The sequence below is a fragment of the Chlorella variabilis genome (genome assembly GCF_000147415.1).
Source record: "Chlorella variabilis unplaced genomic scaffold CHLNCscaffold_29, whole genome shotgun sequence".
Classification (NCBI taxonomy): domain Eukaryota; kingdom Viridiplantae; phylum Chlorophyta; class Trebouxiophyceae; order Chlorellales; family Chlorellaceae; genus Chlorella; species Chlorella variabilis.
The window spans coordinates 412,332-431,619 of record NW_005435059.1 but is presented as its reverse complement, the minus strand read 5'-3'; the positions used below and the strand labels follow the sequence as shown (position 1 = coordinate 431,619).

General features: G+C 59.3%; 8 protein-coding genes across 8 annotated transcripts in view; 3 read left to right on the top strand and 5 right to left on the bottom strand.

Moving 5' to 3' along the window:
- CHLNCDRAFT_27908 (hypothetical protein) overlaps nucleotides 1-975 on the top strand; it is a gene marked incomplete at both ends in the record, with an annotated part of 3,565 nt that extends 2,590 nt beyond the window's left edge. The window contains 2 exons of the mRNA XM_005843561.1: nucleotides 628-712; nucleotides 802-975. Of these exons, the coding sequence (XP_005843623.1) occupies nucleotides 628-712; nucleotides 802-975 (259 nt within the window). The remainder of the gene's footprint in view (nucleotides 1-627; nucleotides 713-801) is intronic.
- A 461-nt stretch (nucleotides 976-1,436) lies between these two features.
- On the bottom strand, nucleotides 1,437-3,569 carry CHLNCDRAFT_33086 (hypothetical protein). The gene is made up of 7 exons (XM_005843514.1): nucleotides 3,280-3,569; nucleotides 3,032-3,163; nucleotides 2,755-2,869; nucleotides 2,419-2,595; nucleotides 2,119-2,305; nucleotides 1,869-1,982; nucleotides 1,437-1,782 (listed from the first exon to the last, which is right to left on the bottom strand). The coding sequence occupies exons 1-7, from the start codon at nucleotides 3,549-3,551 to the stop codon at nucleotides 1,538-1,540; spliced, it is 1,242 nt and encodes a 413-aa protein (XP_005843576.1). The 5' UTR covers nucleotides 3,552-3,569; the 3' UTR covers nucleotides 1,437-1,537.
- Nucleotides 3,570-4,228: 659 nt separating this feature from the next.
- Nucleotides 4,229-5,214, top strand: CHLNCDRAFT_49235 (hypothetical protein; the record flags this gene model as incomplete). Its single annotated transcript, XM_005843560.1, has 4 exons — nucleotides 4,229-4,269; nucleotides 4,459-4,642; nucleotides 4,733-4,867; nucleotides 5,026-5,214. The coding sequence occupies 4 exons, from the start codon at nucleotides 4,229-4,231 to the stop codon at nucleotides 5,212-5,214; spliced, it is 549 nt and encodes a 182-aa protein (XP_005843622.1).
- A 181-nt stretch (nucleotides 5,215-5,395) lies between these two features.
- CHLNCDRAFT_140223 (hypothetical protein) lies at nucleotides 5,396-7,795 on the bottom strand (the record flags this gene model as incomplete). The annotated part of the gene is made up of 7 exons (XM_005843513.1): nucleotides 5,396-5,783; nucleotides 5,972-6,116; nucleotides 6,429-6,607; nucleotides 6,761-6,946; nucleotides 7,098-7,304; nucleotides 7,378-7,464; nucleotides 7,698-7,795. 7 exons carry the CDS (start codon nucleotides 7,793-7,795, stop codon nucleotides 5,396-5,398), a joined length of 1,290 nt encoding a protein of 429 aa, XP_005843575.1.
- A 136-nt stretch (nucleotides 7,796-7,931) lies between these two features.
- On the top strand, nucleotides 7,932-10,047 carry CHLNCDRAFT_59230 (hypothetical protein). The gene is made up of 7 exons (XM_005843559.1): nucleotides 7,932-8,093; nucleotides 8,248-8,325; nucleotides 8,441-8,620; nucleotides 8,742-8,906; nucleotides 9,022-9,117; nucleotides 9,353-9,527; nucleotides 9,611-10,047. Exons 1-7 carry the CDS (start codon nucleotides 7,953-7,955, stop codon nucleotides 9,781-9,783), a joined length of 1,008 nt encoding a protein of 335 aa, XP_005843621.1. The 5' UTR covers nucleotides 7,932-7,952; the 3' UTR covers nucleotides 9,784-10,047.
- Nucleotides 10,048-10,089: 42 nt separating this feature from the next.
- Nucleotides 10,090-10,798, bottom strand: CHLNCDRAFT_140221 (hypothetical protein; the record flags this gene model as incomplete). Its single annotated transcript, XM_005843512.1, has 2 exons — nucleotides 10,090-10,517; nucleotides 10,612-10,798. 2 exons carry the CDS (start codon nucleotides 10,796-10,798, stop codon nucleotides 10,090-10,092), a joined length of 615 nt encoding a protein of 204 aa, XP_005843574.1.
- Nucleotides 10,799-11,725: 927 nt separating this feature from the next.
- CHLNCDRAFT_140220 (expressed protein) lies at nucleotides 11,726-13,237 on the bottom strand (the record flags this gene model as incomplete). The annotated part of the gene is made up of 6 exons (XM_005843511.1): nucleotides 11,726-11,929; nucleotides 12,367-12,450; nucleotides 12,628-12,652; nucleotides 12,768-12,873; nucleotides 12,997-13,089; nucleotides 13,171-13,237. The coding sequence occupies 6 exons, from the start codon at nucleotides 13,235-13,237 to the stop codon at nucleotides 11,726-11,728; spliced, it is 579 nt and encodes a 192-aa protein (XP_005843573.1).
- Nucleotides 13,238-13,718: 481 nt separating this feature from the next.
- Nucleotides 13,719-17,423, bottom strand: CHLNCDRAFT_59229 (hypothetical protein; the record flags this gene model as incomplete). The annotated part of the gene is made up of 15 exons (XM_005843510.1): nucleotides 17,285-17,423; nucleotides 17,097-17,180; nucleotides 16,924-16,993; nucleotides 16,725-16,825; nucleotides 16,430-16,589; nucleotides 16,204-16,335; nucleotides 15,863-15,943; nucleotides 15,665-15,766; nucleotides 15,190-15,579; nucleotides 14,875-15,062; nucleotides 14,694-14,754; nucleotides 14,397-14,538; nucleotides 14,142-14,266; nucleotides 13,948-14,049; nucleotides 13,719-13,818 (listed from the first exon to the last, which is right to left on the bottom strand). Coding segments are annotated over exons 1-15 (1,965 nt in total), but the record flags the coding sequence as incomplete, so codon positions are not given.
- Nucleotides 17,424-19,288: the final 1,865 nt, after the last annotated feature.

Sequence of the window (19,288 nt, the reverse complement as noted above, 5' to 3'; positions counted from 1 at the left end):
GGGGGTGGTTCCAGGGTAGGTTGGTAGGGTGGGGTGTGGGGTGGCCGCCTGGGTGGGGGTGGCTCCTGGGTGGCCTAGGGGTGGCCCAGGGGTGGTGGCTCGGGGGGTGGCCGGCCCAAGAGGTGCCCCTGCCCAGGGGTGGCCGGCGGCGGCAGGGTGGCGGCGGCGGCTTCTACGCATGCCTCCCCGGGCACGCCAGCTCCCCTTCTGGAAGCCGCGCCCCACCTTTTGGAAGCCGCTCCACCCGCCCCGGCACGCTTGCAGCCGCGTCGAGATACCATGCGTGCTGCGCTCGCCACGCCTGCTGCGCTCCGCCGCAGCACGCGAGCACGACCCCCGTTTTCACGACGACAGCGCCCGGAACGCCCAAAATCGGCCCTCCCGACCGGCCTCTGGCGCGCCACTGCCCCGCGCCGCGCTGCCCCAGGCGCCCCGCGCCTGCGACTCCCTGAGGAGGCCTTCTCTGCCTCGAGGGAGCAGGCAGCAAGTGGCCGGCCTTGGGCCTGCACCCCGGCAGGCCAGGCCAGGCCCCAGCCACCCAGACCGACCCGACCACACAGTGATTGCACTGAATGTCATCTTTTTGCGAGCATGGTGCATCGGATGCTTGTTTTCTACTGGTCGCAGGTTGGCAGAGGTGGCTGATGATGATTTGGATGAAGAAGACATTCTGCTGGCGCGCATGGATGGAGGACTGTACACAGTTCAGCAGGTTGGCGCCCTGCCATGATTCACTTCCAGCCACATGCTTCACTTATTGCATGCAGTGAGTCAAATCAAAAGCCTGGCTGTCCTTTGCAGTGTGCGCTGGTGGTTGGAGCGCTGTGGCTTGTGGAAGACACAGGCATACGCAAACGCATCCTCAAGCTCTTGCATCAAAAGGGCCGCACGCTAGCATCTTTGCGCAGCGTGCTGCTGGAGTATCGCGCCAACCTAGGCGATGATGGTGAGCGCAGACAGCCAGGTGGAGTTTGAGCTGAGCAATGCGGTTTGGTGTCGCAACCAGACGCGGTGCGCCGTTGCAGGTGGTGTGGAGGAGCGGCAGCGACAGATGGAGCGCACCACCAAGATGCTGATGGCCATGGGGCTTGGCGACGAGCATGCAGCCACAGAGGCCATTGATGCTGTACCAGTTCACGACGATGGGACAGCAAAGACGAGAGTGGAGGAACAGCAGGAAGTGGCAAGAGGGGTGTTGCCACCTGTGGAGGGTGGGCAGCAGCAGCAGCATGAGATGGTGCAGGAAGGTAGCAGGCAGGAGCGAGTGCGCCCGCGGTCTTCGGGAGAGAGCAGGCGCAACAGACGCAGCAGGAGCCGGTCCCGGTCCCCAAGGAAAGAGAAAGAGCGAAGTCGGCACAGCACGCGCCACAGGAGCCGGTCACCGAGGCGCGAGCGGCGCAGCAGGAGCCGGTCACCGAGGCGCTGAGGCAGCACTTGTGATTATGGTAACAATGTCGGTGCTCCAGGCAGGCAACAAAAGGGCAGTTTGGTGTCAAAATGCTGGCAAGCAGAAGGCTGTCAAGGGTGCGCTGCCAGCTCAGGCAGCCAGAGCAGGCATGTCAACAGTGGTGCCACCTGTTCCACGTTCCCCGCCTGCGCTGCGGCAATAGTAGAGTGCAGCTGCTGCAATGGCTAGTGGGTACTGCACGTGCAGCAGGTGCAGGGTGGCTGCCCGCCAGTCCCAGAGAGACACCTCCTCCCGGGCCGCAGTGCCTATTCGCGCCCGGAGCTCAGGGTGTTCAATTAGCTGCGCCACCTGGCCAGCCGCCTCCTCAACATCGCCTGCAGCAGGTGGCAAGCATGATGGTTTAAATGCGTTGTGGCCTCAACGGCCCAAGCAGAGCAGCAGGTCGACCTTGGAGACAAACCGGATTGGTAAAGATAGCCAGTCTCCCCTTGCTTAGTCAGGATGTCAGGGATGCCACCAGCCCTTACGGCCACCACCGGCACTCCGCTGGCCATGGCCTCGAGCACCACAAAGCCTGCACCAGCACCAGCAAACTGAAGATCGCACTGGCTAGTGAGGCGTCAGGGACGAGGCAGGCTTCCCATGCAAGCGCAGAAATTAGACAAGAGTGGGGCGGCTGCAGGCAGCATGCCGCTGCATCCTGCACTCACCCAAGGTCTCTGTCTCGGATGGCATTACGAAGATGTCGGCCGAGGCATACGCCGTGCTGAGCTCCTCGCCATGCAGCATCCCGGTGAACACCGTGGCCGTGTTCATGAAGTACTGCTTGAGCTCCTCACGTGCCGGCCCATCGCCCACAAATGCTAGGCGGGCGCCAGGGATGCGCTCCAGAATGCCCTGCAGGTTTTGGAATGGCAGTAAATGAGACGGCACAGCAGAAGGTAGACTGCTGGCTGCTCCCTGTAGGCAAGGGGGAAGCTGCAGGCGTCTGTCCCGGCAGGCAGACAAACCTTGAGGAACTTGAGGTTCTTCTCATTGCCCAGCCGCCCCACAGACAGCAAGATAGGGGCGTCTGGTTTGCCGCCGCTTAGCCGCTCGCGCATTGCCTGGCTGCGGAAGCGTGGGTGGAACGTGTCAGAGCAGACACCCTTTTTCCACACTTCAATGGCGTGTGCAGGCGGCGCCTCCTGCAGGAGAGGGGGTTCAACACACGATGCTCGAGAGGACACACGCAAGCTGAAACTGTGTGGGCTTTGAGCAGAGGAAAGCCAGAATTAAAGATTGTGCACACACTGTGGACAGCCGCGTGGGGTGGGGGGTTGGGGGGGGCGGCAATGTCGGTGCACCTGCGCCGCTAGCTCTGCTGCCATGACCCCGCTGGTGACCAGGGTGAGGTGCGCGGCGGCATGAAAGAAGCGGATGATAGCCCACATTGCTGAGATGAACAGCGTCATTGCGTACCTGCAGGCAGTGGACAACAACGAGAGGCAGCAAAGGCAGCAGACCGGAGGAGCAGAGTATGTAGGGCACCAACTCTGGTGAGAAACTGCTATCAAACGGTCACCGGCAGGAGTACCAGCTGAATGCATCAAGTGCGTGCGTAAGTGGCAGTGTTTAGCCAACCTGGGCATGTACTCGGGCACATGTGTGTGATAGGAGTAGACAAGCGGTGCCTTCAGCAGGCGGGAGTAGATGAGGGCGGCCAGCCACATGATGCCGGGACTGGAGCAGTGGATGATGTCGGGCTTGAAGGCCCTGCGGGCAGGTGGGCGGGCAGGCGGTACAAAGGTGGCAGCAGCTGGGGTGGCTGCCTTCTCGCCCCTGACAACTTTCCCAACCAACGTGGCCAACGCAATGCGCGACGAACCCACTTGACTTCCTTGTAGATACGAGGGGACAGGCCGAAGCTGAGGGGCAGTGACAGGTACCAGGGCAGACCAAAGCTGAAGGCCTGCACAACCCGCGCGCCGTGGAATTCGGCAGGCTGCTCGCAGGCTGCCGAAAAATCGATGCCAGGCGCGGTCATGCCGGGGCCGGGCGTCACCACCAGCACGTCCACCCCCGCCTCGGTGAGGAAGCGGATGGTGTTGCGGTAGCGGTTCATGTAGCCACACACGTAGGTGAAGGGTGAAGGCTCCACCATGATGCACACCCGGTTGGGGGACCCAGACGTCGACTTAAAGGAGGCTGGCAAGGCGGCTGGCCCTGCGCCGCCTGCCGGACGGGCCGCCGCCGATGCTGCCAACGACAGAGTGCGTTGCCGGGGGGGGCGTGGCAGCAACGCTACAGCAGCAGAAGGGGAGTAGTGAGGGGGGTGCAGTAGGGTTGGAAAGGGCGATTGTTGCTCCGCCGTCAGCTGGTGTCGCCGGGGCGCATGCTGAGGGGAACCTTTGCAATGGCACATCTGAAATATTCTTGGGCAGCGCGCCGGGCTCACCATTTCGCAACCGAGCGCCACGCCCAGTGTGTGCCAGGCTTGCGGCCTGGCAGGCAGCCTGCGCAAAGGCGGGTGGTGCCTCACAGCTCAAACACACCGACAAAGTTGCTGGACGAACGGTAAGCATGGCTTGAAGGGTGTACACTGCAATGATGAAGAACTGCAAGCTGCTTGAGCATGCCCTTAGGGTGAAGAAAAAAACCTTTCTTCGAGAAATCCTGGAAGAAACTTACATCAGAAAGGCTTGTAAACATCACGCAGCTGATTGTTGAAGTTTAACAAAGAGAGGTCTCCAGCTCCACACACCCTTAAAACTCAAGCCAGCTTTCAACGCTAGCTTCAGCCTCCTTGAACGTGTTGAGCTCAAAGTTAGAGGGTGTAACATGGCTGCGTGGCTGAGGAGCGTCCTCGACTGGCTTAAGAGGTGCCCCGCCGCCGCCGCGCTCCCCGCCCCCGCGCCGCTGCTCGGCAGCGCGCAGTGCCTCATCCCCCTGCTTGCATCCTAAGTCACCGCCCCTATGCTGCCCTGTGCCGCCGTCCGCCGCGGGTGCGGGTTCCCCTGCCGCTCCAAGTTTGCATTCTTGCGTCCATCAATGTTTGAGTTGCCCTGCAGCCTTTTTTTTACGCGTGAAATGGAGCTAGCCCTAATCGGCCTGCAAAACGCCGGCAAGACGTCGCTCGTCACGGTGCTGACCTCGGGGCAGTTCCAGGAGGACATGATCCCGACAGTGGGATTCAACATGCGCAAGGTCACCAAGGGCGGCGTGACGCTGAAGTGCTGGGATCTGGGAGGCCAGGTACGCGAGGCCCTGCTCGTATGCTTACATGACAGCCGGTCAACTAGACCGATTATTGTCGCCCTCTCCCAACATCACCCCCACACACAGACGCGGTTCCGGTCGATGTGGGAGCGGTACTGCCGCGGCGTGCAAGCCATCGTGTATGTGGTGGACTCGGCTGACCTGGACAGCCTGGATGCGGCAAAAGAGGAGCTGCACGCGCTGCTTGTCAAGCCCTCGCTGGTGGGTGGGCAGGCGCTGCCGACTGCCGTTGTCACGTGTTCGTGAGTCACTGGCCTGCATCCCACGCCAGGCTGTCAGGCACACCGTGTGCTAGTGGTGGCTGCTCCCGCCACCCTGTTGATCCAGGGAGCAACTTGGCTGTTGCTCCACCCCTGCAGGCCGGCATCCCGCTGCTGGTGCTGGGCAACAAGAACGACCTGCCAGAGGCGCTGTCGGTCAACGAGCTGATCAGCCGGCTGGAGCTCAAGATGATACAGGACAGGGAAACGTCGGTGTACAGCATGAGCTGCCGGACGCAAGCCAACCTGGATGTGGTCCTCCGCTGGCTGCAAGCGCATGCCAAGTGACACTGTGCTGCACATCTGTATGTGTTCATTATAGGGCGTGTCAGATCGCTGCAGTCAGCTGTAACATGCGAAGAGAGTGTGGAGTTCAGGCGAGAGCGCCGCCGCATATCGGCTGCAAACAGTTGCAGATCCTCGGGTGAGCAGCCAGGTTGGTACCCGCGAGGCGACTGCAACCAGGTCGCTAGGCAGCATGTCGCGGCCGCGTCAGCGTCCGCCGCTGTGCAGCGCGCACTGCCGTTTGGTGGAAGGCGTTATGCAGGGTTGCGGCTGCACGGCTCAGGCCCAGGCTCATGCTTGCCAGCACTGTGGGTGGCTGGAAGAGTCCGCGAGCATGCGCCTGCTGGCCGGCCCCACTGCTGCCATCTTCTGCCTGCTGTCCCACGCCGGCAGTGCTGGCAATCAGGTCGTCGTCGTCGATGTCAGTAGGAGGCTCCTCCTCCTTGGCCGGGACGGCCACCTTATCTTTGGACTTGGCCGCCTGACTGCTGCCAGCAGCGGCGGCGTCCGCTCCCTCCATGCGCCGGATGCGTTGCTGCTCTCGCTGCAGCTTCTTCTCCAGTGTGCGTTGCCTGCAACACTCAGGACCGCAGGTGTGCATGCAGTGAGTTATCTGGGGGTACTCATCCGTGTGGATGATGGGCGTTGCCTCCTGCTGCCCCCAGCGCTGACTACCCTGTGTCCCGAGGGGCATTACCCCTGGCAGCAAGAATGGCAACCATCACCATGGCGGATAGGGACGGTCGCGGCGGGAGCTCACTTGCGGGACTGCTTCTTGCGCCAAAGCTTCATGGCCTTGTCCATGATCGAGCCGGGGGCGGGGTCGTAGGGCAGGTTGTACGACTGGTAGATGCGTGCATGCATGTCCGCAGCCTGCACCATCGCGTCCTTCACGCTGTCCACATCTGCACGCAGCGCGGTTGCATCAACCTCACCATTGTCACCAGGGCACACCCTGCATGACATGAATGAGCTGCCTCGAGAGGTGCCAGCAACTTGCCAGGGATAGGGTGGCACTGCCCCAGCGGGCCAGGTGCAAGGAACTTGGTGCCATGGGGGTAGTGAAGCGGGTCCTGGAATGCATGGGCGGATGGTGGCAGCCCATCAGCCCTGGCTTGGGGATGCACCCACGCCGACGGATGGCTTCCCACGCCAAGCAGGCCGCAAATGGCGCCGCCTCCTAGCTCTAGAGAACAAGCAGGAGTGTGTTGCTGCACCAACCAGCAGCCCGGCTACTACATTGGCTGGCGTTGCTACGGCCACTGGCTGCACCTGCATGACTGGTGCCGGCATGCCGTTGCCATCCTGCGCAAAGCGCATGGTCACCTCGCCATCCGGCTTGAACTGAAACATGCGCGTCTTGGCCACCACGGCGTCCACCTCCTGCTCCGTACCCCTGCACCATTCAACCAGCGGGGTCGTGCTCTGGCATCCGACTCATGGCTCATCTCTACATCCCTCCGGCCACTTGCTGGTTCGATGCCCACACATTTGTCAATGTTGCTGCAATGCCGTGTAGCGACTAAAACAGCAGGCAGCAGCTGCCCACCTGATCTCTGCGATGTGGCACCAGCGACCGCTCTCGTCGGGTCCCGTGAAAAACGTGTCCTTCAGCCAGGTGCCGCGCCGTGCACTGCGCTCAATCTCAGGCTGGGCCTCGGCCCAGGCAGCGTCCGCATCCATCCCCGCCTCCACGCGCGACAGGAATGACTTGGTGTCGTACTCGATGCCGCAGCTGCAGACAGGCAGGGTTGTGCGTCACATGAGTCCAGGAGAATGAATACCGATGGCAGCGCTGGAGGAGCACAATGACACAGGTGAACATGGCCACTGCTACTGCTGCAGCAGGTGCGGGGTGCGGCCGCACAGCGGCAGGAGCCACCCACCCGTGTCGCATGCCGCTGGTGAACTCGCCGCGGTACACCTTGCCCTTGGTGCTGGTGTACTGGCCCATGCCGTGCGCAAACCCGGTGTCAAACTCGCCCTCATACCGGTCCCCGCGGTCGGCCTTCTGGATGCCGCCGCCCAGGCCATTCCCAAACACCAGCACGCCCTTATTATGGGGGATGCTGTTCAGCATCAGGCCCTCGTACCTGCAAGCCAACAAGATAGCTGAGGATATCCCCAGCTGTGGCGATCAGTCAGGGCGTGCAACGCATTGCTCACGTGGTGCCATCATCATAGGCAAAGCTCTCCCATTTCAGCGCATTGCCCACAAACGGCGCATACGGGTGGTTGCTCCCGGCAAGCCACCTGCAAGCAGGGTACACCACGTGTGTCAACGCGAGAGTGGGAGGCGGCGCCAAGGCGGCCGGCGCCGGTTCAGGCAAGTGTGGACATTTCGCCCTGCGTCGACAGGCTGCCCTGTCGTGCAAGTGTGACAGTGCGATGAGCACTGCGGGCTTGCGGGCATGATGGGCATGCACTGGGGGCGGGCCGGTATGCGGCAGCAGTGGCAGAAATCAAAAACATCATCAGTCTCGCACCATTGCGGCTGATCTGGTGCGTAAAGAGCGGCGTTTCCCGCCTTCGCCACAAATTTGGCCATTGGAGGCGCATTGGGGTCCTCCATGGCGTCAGCCATCTCTGCAAGGCGAAACTGAGGACGTAGACGGTGACCGTCCCTGAAAAACTCGCGACGCGATCAGGAGCACAGCACCCAGCAGGAGAATGAAACTTTGGGTTGCCAAATTCCGCTGAAGCATTCTCATGAGATCAGCACCACCTGAAATTTGGAGGAAATGCCTGCTATAGCAACCGCTCGTGCAGTGTGCGTCGTGGTGGTGAAACCCACCTACGCCACCAGACCCACCCCTCATCGCCCGAGCCTGCACAGCTTCAAGGCAGCGGCCCAGCAGCAGCAGCAGCAGCAGCAGCAGCAGGTGATCCACTGGCTAACATGTGCAGCGGCGGTGGCAGCGCCACGGGCGCCAGCGGCAGCGGCGCAGCAGACGGGCCCACTCCCTACACACTCGTACCCCACCTTCACCAAACGACTTTGCCGCCCGCTGTCTTCACTGTGATTGTTGAGTGCAGGGCAGGCGACTTGCAGTGTGCCGAGCGAGTGCAACAGTGGCACAGGTGCAGGCGGAAGCCAAGCAGGAGTTTTATGAGGTTAGTGGTTGCCTCGGTGTTTTTTCAAGCCATTGCCGCCCAGCTTGCCTGATGCTGCTGCCCTTGCCCCTCGCTCACTACCCCCTGCCACCGCTGTGCCGCGGCCCCCCTGCAGGTGACCCTGAGCAAGCCGCTGGGCATCAAGTTTGCGCGTGGCAACGACGGCGGCGCGTATGTTTCGCGCACCGACCCCACGCTGGGCAACACTGATGCCAGGATTGAGGCGGGCGACAAGGTGGTGAAAGTTAGCGCATCCTTTGGCGGGGATGTGTGGGAAGCCATCAACTTTGGCCAGGTGCGCACAGGGCCCCACCGGACCAGAGGGAGCAAGCGGTGCATTTTGCACAGCGCTCGTCAACGGGTTGTGCATCGGCCACGCCCCACAAACTTGCCTGCGCCCCATTCCCCCTCTTCAGGTGATCTACGCCATCAAGACCCGCAACGGCGACGTGTACATGCAGCTCAAGCGCAACTACGGTGACCTGAGCGCATTGGAGCAGGACGAGCTGACCGAGGCCGAGAAGATATTCAAGTCTGAGCGGGGCGGCGGCAACTATGGCGCAGGCACCAAGGAGATGCAGGTGGGTGTGGCACCGAAGGGGTGGGGCTGTGGCACGAGCAGCGCATCCCCGCCGGGCGAGATCCAGATCAGCGAGGCAGGAAAAGCACCAAAGTCCGCCTGCCGCCTGCGTACAGGAGCGCAACTACATTGCGCGCAAGGAGGCCGAGCGCCAGCGCCGTGAGATGTTTGATGATGCCCTTGCCAAGTTCAAGAAGGGCAAGGTTGAGGAGGTGGGTGTACTGTTGATGTGCTGAGGCACATGGAGGAGGTTCAATAGAGCTGGCTGGTTTGCTGGTTCGCCGGATGTGGCAGTCGGTTGCTTCTCCAAGCTGCCACGACCCCGAGTTGCAGTCTGCCTGGTGATTTCCAGCTGGGACCCTGCTGAAGCGTGTGCTATCGCACTGGCGCGACGGGCTGGCACTGATGCTGCAGTGGCCACACTGGTGCTCACTCATCGCGTTGCAGGCACTGATTGACTTTGAGAACGTGCTGTCCCTGGAGCCTAAGAATTACCTTGGCGACGATTTCTCGCGTGTCACCCAGATCTACCGCGTCACTCAATACAATATCGCATGCTGCTACAGTATGCTGGGCCAGGAGGAGTCTGGGCTGGAAGCTCTGAATGCCGCGATGGCCTCGGGTGAGCGCTGGGCGGGTGGCTCTGATCCTTCGGTTAGTGGCTGGGCCCACCCGATCGCTGCCCACATCATTGTCATTTTGCAGGCTTTGAGGATTACGACAAGGTGCGCAAGGACCCCAACCTTGGCAACCTGCGCAAGAGCCCCAAGTTCCAGCCGCTCCTGAACAGGTATGACGAGCCCATCCTGAACGAGGGCGCTATCAAGGCCTTCAAGAGCATCTTCTCGTTTGGCAAGTCGCAAAATGATGATCTGTGAAGCTTGAAAACGCCCGATTGCATTTCATGCCTCTATTTTGTTCAAGTTTGTATTAATTGCATTGGAGTTCAGCAACGGTGCAATGATTGTCCGGGTGGCATTATGCGGTGGTACAGCCAGCCCGTGACATGTGTGCATGATGGCAGTCGCTCAGACAAGGCAGTCGTCTCAGCAGAACATGCATTTTTATGCTTCCAATTTCCAAGCTGCACTCCAATGATGATCGATCCATGCCCCTCCAATTTATGGCAATATTACATGTGCACTTGTGACTGAGGAGCAGTATGAGACGGGCATGCATCAGTGCTACTGCTTGCCCATCTTCCGCTTCAGCGCTGCCAACTCCTCTGCCACATACTCGGCAGTGGTGGGTTTGCGTTCCGCCTGTGGCTCGCCCTTCGCTGCCCCTTCCCCACCTCTGCTGCCGCCAGGGACGGACACCCGAGGCGTCCTGCTGCTTGACGCGGTGGTAGCGCCGCTGGTGCTCGTGGCGTCAGTGCTGCGGCCGCTAAGATCTCCGTACGTCTTCTTCAAGGCGCCGTACGCAGACGCCTCATCATCCGACACGCCCAACCCCTGCTCTAGGAAGTCCACAAACTCCTCGCCAATGTCGTACAGCTCCTCCCACAGCGACTTGGGCGCCGCGGCTGATGTGGCCCCTCCACTTGCGCGTGCCTGCTGCCGCCGCTGTGCATAGCCTGAGAGCTCCCTGTCCAGGTCCCGCACCAGGTCGCCTGCAAAAGCATGGTGTGCAATGGGCCCAGGCGACGCATGGGGAACAAGGTTCGGCGATCATGTGCAGGACAAGCCTGCAAGCGTGCAACTGACCAAAGCTGTAGGACTCAGGCGACACTCTGGGCTGCTGCGGCTGGGACGACTGCCCATATGCAGTGCCGCCGCCTGCGCCAGCTTGTTGGCCCCTCCTGCCGCCATCTGCAGCGGAGCGGCGGCTGGTGCTGCTGCCGCGGCCCTGCCGCTCCTCCAACAGCTGCTGGTAGGCCTGCTTCGCCTCCATGAACCTCTCTCTGGCATCAGGCTGCACAGGCAGCGACGATGGCTGTGCATGTCAGGTGCTATTCATGGGCTTACCCACACTGCGGCAGTGCCTCGGGTAGGGAAGTGACGGCAACAACTCACTGCCTTATTGACATCGGGATGCAGCTTCAGTGCCCTCTTGCGGAACGCTTTCTTGATGGCATCCACGCTCGCGGTGCGTGGGACTCCTAGCAGCACATACGGGTCGGCGGCGGCGGCGGCGAAGACGGCGGCACGTCGTTGGCTGCACTGGCGGTGGTGGCTACCTTTCATCATTTCTCTCGGTTTGAAGAGAAGCCGCGAAGATAACATGTGGCTCTGCCCGCAAAGCAGGCCCTGTCCTCCGGCCAGCATCAAAGAGAGCTTAGTTCTTTTTCTGAATCTGCATCTCAATGATCTGATGATCCAGGAAACATGAAGGCTACTAGTCGGTTGTGGTGCTGGCGTGCGTGGAGAATTAGTGTCTCTCTGATTATGACACAACGACCTATGCAGAAGAAGAAGAATGACACACGAGGGTCAGGGAGATGCTCCCGTCCCATTCAGCTGCTGCTTTCCGCTGAGAGACAGCTGCCCATCCTGCGCTCAAATACTGCATGCACTATATGCACCATTGTTCAATTGACTGGCGCCTCCCCAAGAGCCATGGCGCTCTTGGCAGTGCCATGGTGCTCTTGGCTGCAAAGGAGGACGAGGGCTGTATGCCCAGCGTTGCAGTGCGCCACGGCGTCTGACCACGGGAGTCAGCAATCCCAGGACGACGGTGTAAATCGTGCGAGTTTGCATCTGCATCCCAGCGATCATCGTGCGGGTCTGGAAGTTTTGGCGCCCTGCCACTCACCTCTGATTTTCCAGTTTCTGTGTATACGTCCCAGCTCATCGCGCCAGTCTTACATATGGCATCTATCTAGAGAGTGATGTCCACCACCTCATCCTCGTCATCTGCCAGCTCTGCAGAGATGTGCTGCTGCTCCTCCCGCTCCCCATCGCCATCGTCGCTGCTGCTGGAGCCTCTCGAACTAGTGCCAGTCCCATGCGCGCGTGAGAAAACGTCATTGATGTGGTCAAGGTGGCGCCACATGTGCTCGATGGCCACCATCCCATCGATGCCCTGCAAAAGTAAAAGGATTCAGCTTCCTCAAACGACCCAGCAAGGGCCCATCTGCGAGCCTCGCAGCCAGCCCCCTTGCCTGCCCCTCAACACACAAATCGTCATAGGTGGGGCTGTCGGGCAGCATGCTGTCATCCTGCTCGCATGCCAGCTGCCGCTGGCGCCGCCTGCACACCAAGTCGAACAAGGAAAGAAGAGCCGAGCTGGAATCCAATGACATTGGCAGCAGTCAACTTGGCTGTCCAGCCGGAACGTAACTGCAGCTTGCGGCAGCGTGAAAGGAGCTTGCCTCTGCAGAAACTGCTCTGCCCAATTTAAGAAACTGGCCTGGCCCTCCAGCACATCGTGAACCAAATCCTGCACAGGGAGAAAGCAGCAGCCAAAAACGTCGAGACGTGTGCATCAACTTGGGGACTCAGCAGCAGTGATTGCCACACCTTGGGTGCCTCTGCCAGCACCGCCACCGCAAGGGCCAGCAGCAAATGCTGGCAGCCAACGCCGCGCTTCGGGTTCATCATTGCCTGCAGGGAAAGCACCGTGGCGGGCAGAAGGAGCGTGACAAGCAGCTCCAACAGCACCTGGCATGTCCTCACATGCCTCCCCAATCCTTCAGCAATGAAGAACACATCTAGCCCCAGCGAGACAATAGGTGGTCCATAGCACAACAATCTGCAGCGTGCCTTCAGAATGCCTCCCACGCCCTCTACTCCATGAAAGATGTTGCTGCAGCATAGGGCGACATGTACAGTTGCATCAGCAGCGCAGGATGTGTTGGTGCAGCCAGCCACTGCTCTGCACAAAACTTCCATGGCAGCATCAGCCATATAGAGGCACTCACATCATGCGCTCCTCATAAAGACTGTCCTTCAAGCAGACCAGCTCCAACATGACAACAAGATCCATGGCAAGGTCACGCCAGTCGCATGCATCCAGCAGCAGATGCTCTGCGACCAGGTAACGAGGAAGGGAGCGGTGACGGCGGTTTCCAGCGCATTGCTTTTGCCAGTTCTTCTCCGATTCATGAAGTGTCAATGAGCAAACCCACTGAGCAGGGTGACAAAACGTACCCAGCATGGCACGCTGCCACAGCTGTGCATACTTGTGGTTCTCATACTGGAGGAACGCCAGCAGACGCAACACAGAGGTGCCGTGCAGGACGCCTGCCAGCAACAGATGAAGCAGGATGTGAGTGAAAGCTGTGTGCACAGCTGGCAAACAACAGCTCACACAGCTCTATGCACCTGCCATGAGCAGCTTGCGCGGGAAAGTTGGATCCTCGTACAGCCACTCCACAACTGCTCCAGGCATGGGCGACAGCTCACATCCCTCCAGGCTGCACAAACATGGCAGCCCACACAAAAATGGTGTTATCGATAGTGCCCCTAGCTTGTACGTGGTGAAACTTGACAGTCGGTCAGCAGGTCGAACCAGTGGGGATTCCGGTGGGTATGAAGGCATTGGTCATCCTGCTGTGGCGGCCTTGATGGCTTTCGCCGGCTTCGCTCCTGGGGGATGGGCTCCGGACGGAACCTGTGCGGCGAGGGGGGGGGCATGCAGAGAACAAGTCAGCTTCCAAAACATGACAACAACGTACTTCTTGTGTCACGTCTACACATGGTCACCTTCGCAGAAGCGAACCCAGCAAAAACAGTGCAGCGTAGCCTGTGTTGTGCTCACGGTCGTATGGATCAAGCAGGCACCATTGTTCTGTGGCCTGCGCATTTGATCATGGAGCTTTCGCTTGATAAACCCTAATGAGAACAACGTAATGCACACTTGGAGGCACTCACCCGCCTAACCAGGGCCAAAAGCGGCGTCAAGTGTGCATCCAGCAGAGCACGCCGCCAACTGTATCGCGGAATGGACAACCGCTGCAGCAGTTCCAGCAGCTGCAGGGAAACAAGCCAAACAGGGCAACTAGCTCCTGTGGATACCACTGGCAGCTGCGGAGCAGGGTGCCATCTCTACTCAGCCTACTCAGCCCTCAAATGCGTCAGTGTATGTAGCAGCGAGCTTGCCTCGTCATGATGCCACGGCGCCTGGAGCTGTAGTAACATCGGCAGGGTGCTGCCACACAAGTGGTTTATGCAAGCGCGGATTGCATGCACAGCCTCGTCAGTCTGCAGCACAGCATGAAAGGCTGTTTGAAGCCGCCACTCTCGCCCACTAGTAGCTGGCATACTTAAAGCCCACCCCCCACAACACAACTTACTCTGAGCTCCTGGCATGTTAGGCAGTCGGCAGCAGTGGCGATGATATCCCTCACAAAGGTGCGCACACCAGGTCCAGGATGCTGAGTCAGCAGGGCGTCAGCAGAGGCCGAGCATGGGCCGGACGCTGCAAGTCATAGGAAAAACAGCAGGCGCAGATGAAGCAAGGCAAATGGAAGGCAAGCAACAGGGCAGCAGTAACGACCTTGGTCGTGGCATGCAGGGCTGATACAGCAGCAGCAGACTTGGCAACAAACCTAAGTGTAATAACACCGCCCCGGCCACTGCCGGAATGGTTTTTGCCACCTCGCGCAGGACACCAATCATGCCTGGCGCTGCCTTGCGCCCACCGGTACCAAGAATCTCACGCCGGAGCTCATTGCCACCTCGCAGGGCAACCTGCAAAATTGGCAGCCGGAGTGTGTCGGGATTTTCGGCGGCGGGTAGCATTAATAGACCGAGGGCAGACAGCTAGGTCAGCGTAAAGCTGCATGCGCGTGTGCACCAGCCCAGTGCAAGCACCGACAAGAGGTGAGCAGCATAACATCTGCAACCTGAAGGCAGTAGTCCAGGGCAAGTAGCGCAGCATCGGCAATGATGACATGCAGGTCGCCTCTGCAGCCAAAATGGATAAAAAGTCGAGTTCTGCCAACATAAACGGATCATATACGAGCAAAGTGCACTTGACCCCCAGCCAGCCAAGCCATCAAGAGCCTGAAAACAGCTCTTGCGCACCCACGCCTGTTGGTCAATGCCTGAAGCTGGCACGCTCCAGTTGCGGCGCTGCCGCTGCCGCTTGCAACACTGCCAATGCCACCTGGGCTGCTTGTAGGCTCCCGCTTGGCTGCCTTGCGTGCTGTACCGGTGACCACAGCATCATTCAGGTGGTGGATCACCTGCCACACAAAGCGGCAGTACTCCATCTGCACACAGTATGGTGATGCAGAGCAATAGGCAGTGCTCGAAGATGGAGCGCTTCAACAAACTGCCAACCTTCACACCAGTTTGCAGCCAATCACATAGCATCATGTGAGTTGAGATCTTGCTTACCGACAGGAGCTGCATTGCTCCAAGCTGGCGCAGGTTGCCAAACAACACCGCTTCATACAGGCTCGGAGGCATGTTAAATGGTGTTCGCGTTTCTGCCGCTGGGTGTGCCACTGCTACTGCTACGCCGCCCTGTTGTGCAGGCATCTCCACATCAGGCATTTGCTGCGATGACTGCTGCTTTATGGGAGGGGCAGGTGAGACAGCCATGGGTTGCGCTCCATCTGCCCGTTCATAGAACAGCATGTAGGCGGAGTTGGGACGATCACACTCCTGGGTAAAGCCCTCTGGAATGAAACGTCCTCCAAAGCAATCCATGTCCAGCTTGGCAGGATCCCAGGGCTCCACGTTGGTGTCGTCGAAGCAATACCATTCGCCTCCGGGCTGACGATCCTGCATCACATTGGCACCTTGCTTAGCAACAAGCGGGCACAAGTTGATGTTCATCAGCCATATTTTGTGGCCGAGAAGCCTTTACCTTGATGACACTGTAATAATGCCCTGCAAAAGCGCTCCCGCTATGCACCACAATGCCACGAAGGTCATAGCGGTAATGGCTGGCATCCTTCTTCTCGGCTGGCTGCTGAAGTAGTGCCAATGAAACACACTGTGGGTAACTGGAAGATCAACAAAGAGAGCAAATGCGGCGAGGTAGCCATGCAGCCTGCACACTCACGCGCCCATCTGCCTCGCTTGCCCCCTCCACAGTGTATGGGTAGACATCCAGCTCCATTGGGAATTCAAATCGGGTCTTGACCTGCAGAGAAATTGGCAGGATCTCAAAACAGGCAAGTCCATACCAGCTAATGGGGATTTGTTCTCCGTTCACCACCTTCCAGCGCTGATAAGTCTCATAGTCCCATTCAAAACGTTTCAAGTGTAGGACCAGGGTGTGCGGGAGCTCCTTGATAAGTGTGCGCTTTTCCGCATCAACCTGCGAGGTGGAAGCAGCACCATGTCAGGCAAGCAAGTAGAGGATCACAATACCCTTGACACCAAACATCATATGGCACCCACTTTCTTGCCAAGCTCCTCGCACAGATACTGGTTTTGCCCGTCCATCAGCTCCTTGGACACATAGGAGTCCAGACTCTCCGCCAGCGTGCGCTTGCCACGCACGTCTAGGCTGATCTGATAAAACTCTTCCTCCTGCACTTGTACCTTAAGCTATGCAGGATTGCGGCAAGCTTGCAAACACGAGGCTGCACACCAGCGATGGATCGCAACCGTGCACTGGTCTCACCCGCTCGCTGCAGTACTGCGGCAACCCTAACACTGTGATCAGCTGCGCAAAGGTGCCGCCCAGCGCGGTGTGAATCGCACGTGGCCGCTGCTGCGCACGCAGGTACTCATCAACGCTGTCTTGCAGGCGTGTGAAGAACTCATAAGCATCCTGGTGTTCCCTGCACCAATGCAGAGGAACGGGAACTCGAAATTGGTTGGGGCATGCTGTCTTTGCTGAGTGTGTGTTTGACCATGAGTGACGTGCAGGGCCGGACATGGCTTAGTGCACAGCCGGCAGCTAAAACTGCCCTTACCTGATGTTAACTGGCTGGCCATCGTAATCCTTAAAGGCACGCCAGAAGCCCCGGGGCTCAAACCAGGGTTCCACGCCTAGTGCCAAGTGCGCAAACATTACCTGTCACAAACAGACTGAAGTGCATCAGAACACAATGTTGTGAGCAGGACCATCACAGCGCAGCACCATTCCGAGATAAGCGCAGTTGCACCAATGACCTGCATTTGGTGAAAGACGCTGTCCTGTTGTTCCTCTTTTGCCACAGCAGGGGCGCTCAGTATCAAGGTCCTGCAGCAACAGGACAGGGCCACCAATGCACAAGAGATGAAAGGTACTGAGACAAAACAGGGTGTTGGCTGGCCTGCTTCCCTGGCCACCCATGTATGCTCACCTTATTGTTGTCTGCATAAACAACTGTTGAAACACGCTGCTCATGTAGCAAGTGGCGCCCCCATTTTGCAAGCCCGCAAATGCCCTGTATGCAAGCCAGCAACAAGGGGGTCAGCAGAGTGAAAGCAGTGGCTCAGCAGCGCACGCGAGCGTAGGCAGCTCTGTCCAGGAGGGTAACATAATACTCGCCCAGGTGTCCGCAGTGATTGCAGTGGCATGTTATTGAAGCGCTGCGGCAGGAAGCTGCTGGCGGCAGCATGCACTATGTTTCGCAGCTGCTCCTGTGCATACTGCCAGCAGCCGCTGTCATGCAGCATGAGATCTAGAAGCAGGTCAAAGGCTGCCTCCCTGCTGCTGGTACCGCTGCCATTGCCATATTGCGCCTGGGCAGCAGCGATGCAGCGTTCTGCGGTTGCCTCTGCGGTTGCTGCTGCTGCCAGCACTGACTGCTGCAGAGGCGGCGGTGGTAGGGCAGACACAGATGCGGCCTCTGCTCCAGCTGCATTCAGCCTGCCGAGTGTAGCAGCCTCCAGTTGCCGCTGTGCAGAAACCGCTGGGAAACAGCAACTATGGATCAGTAGCCTAGCAAAATTGCAGCTCTGCAAGGCGGAGAAATGCAGATGAAGCAGCAGATTGAGGACACTACAGGGAGCATACGAGGAATGCACAGACTGGCACTCACCAGCCCCACCTCCCGACAATCTAGACGCTTGATGAGCGTGCCAACCACACTAGCAATGCCATCAATTGGTTGCATGCAGCCGACAGCCGTCGATAGACGCTGCAGCAACGTTTTCAATAGCTGACGAGCTGCGAGGAACTGCGGCAAAACAACAACACAGCAATTTAAACCTGGGCCCTGCCAAAAAGGCACAGGTTATGTTAAATTGCTGTTGCGGAGCTCAAGAACAAGATCACCTCAGTGGTATCCAAGGTCTCAATGAAATGGCTGCACATTGCCATGTGCTCCTGGCTACTGCCACCGACCTCGTCCACAAGCAGCGGCTGGACAATGTAGTCAAAAGCCCAGTGCTGTGCTGCTGGAGCCGACGCAGCAAATGCGGGCAGCCAGCTTGCTGCCAGCCGACGCAGGTCACTGCTGGTGGGATGCAGCACGAGGCAGCGTACAATGCCCTCCAGCGCTGTCGACTCTTCCACTGTAATGATGTGCACGGTGGCATCGCTCTGTTTGGCTAACCTCCGTAGTAGCAGGAGCGCCTGGGAGCACAGCTCGTGCACAAACCCAGCATCCTCATCCGCCATCACAGCTGTTTGGGATGGTTGCACCTCAGCAGCGTCGCAGTGCAACACGCAGCTCAGCATGCGCACTGCATAGCGTGCAGCAGCTGCTGCCAGCATGGCAAGCTCTGCTGCAGCCATCTTGGCCTCCTCCCTGTCTGCTACTGCTCCTGGAGGAACAGCATGAGCATCAATATCGGGCTGCACTGGCTCCCCACTGACGCAATCAGCAGCAAGATCATCCCCCAAATTGGCTGCTGCCATGCTGGCAGATGGGCTGGGGTTGGGCTCCACGACCACTCGTGCCAGTTTTGCGGGTGCCATGTCTCCTCCGATGCCGCCAACTTCGGCGTTGGGGATGCCAGCGCTATCAACTTGCATGTGGAGGGACTCGACTAAGGTTGCTGTTGCTGTTGGAGCTCCAGCTGCATCGACTGCTGTCATGTGGTCCAATTGCGCCGCTGCAGGCTGTTGTTGCTGCGCAGCGTCTGCCATCACTGCTGCATCTGCTGCCATCCGCTGCTCATGTAGGGCTGCATGGATATGATGCAACAGCAGCACCATGGTGCCATGCGTTGCTGCCGCCACAGCAGAGTGTGCTGCACGGGGCGCCTCTGCTGCAAACAGTCCTACAGTTGTATGGTCGGTTGCAAGCTCGAGGAGAGCTTCCAGAGTACCCGACAGCAGAAGCCGTCTCTGCAGCATTTCAGGCGGCATGGCTGCCGCGCAAGCTGCCCCGGGCCCCATCGGGAATAGCAGCACGCACAAACACTGCACAGTGTACATCAGCAGTGCTGGCTTCACTGCCCCTATCTTTGACCCTTGCTGCATGAGAAGACGTCGCAGCTGTATCCCGCCATCAGGGGCCAGCAACAATTGGTGCAGCTGCTGCAGGGCGGCTGGGCAGGTTGGCAGCACACTCAGCAACTCCACGGCCGACACGGCAAGCCTGCT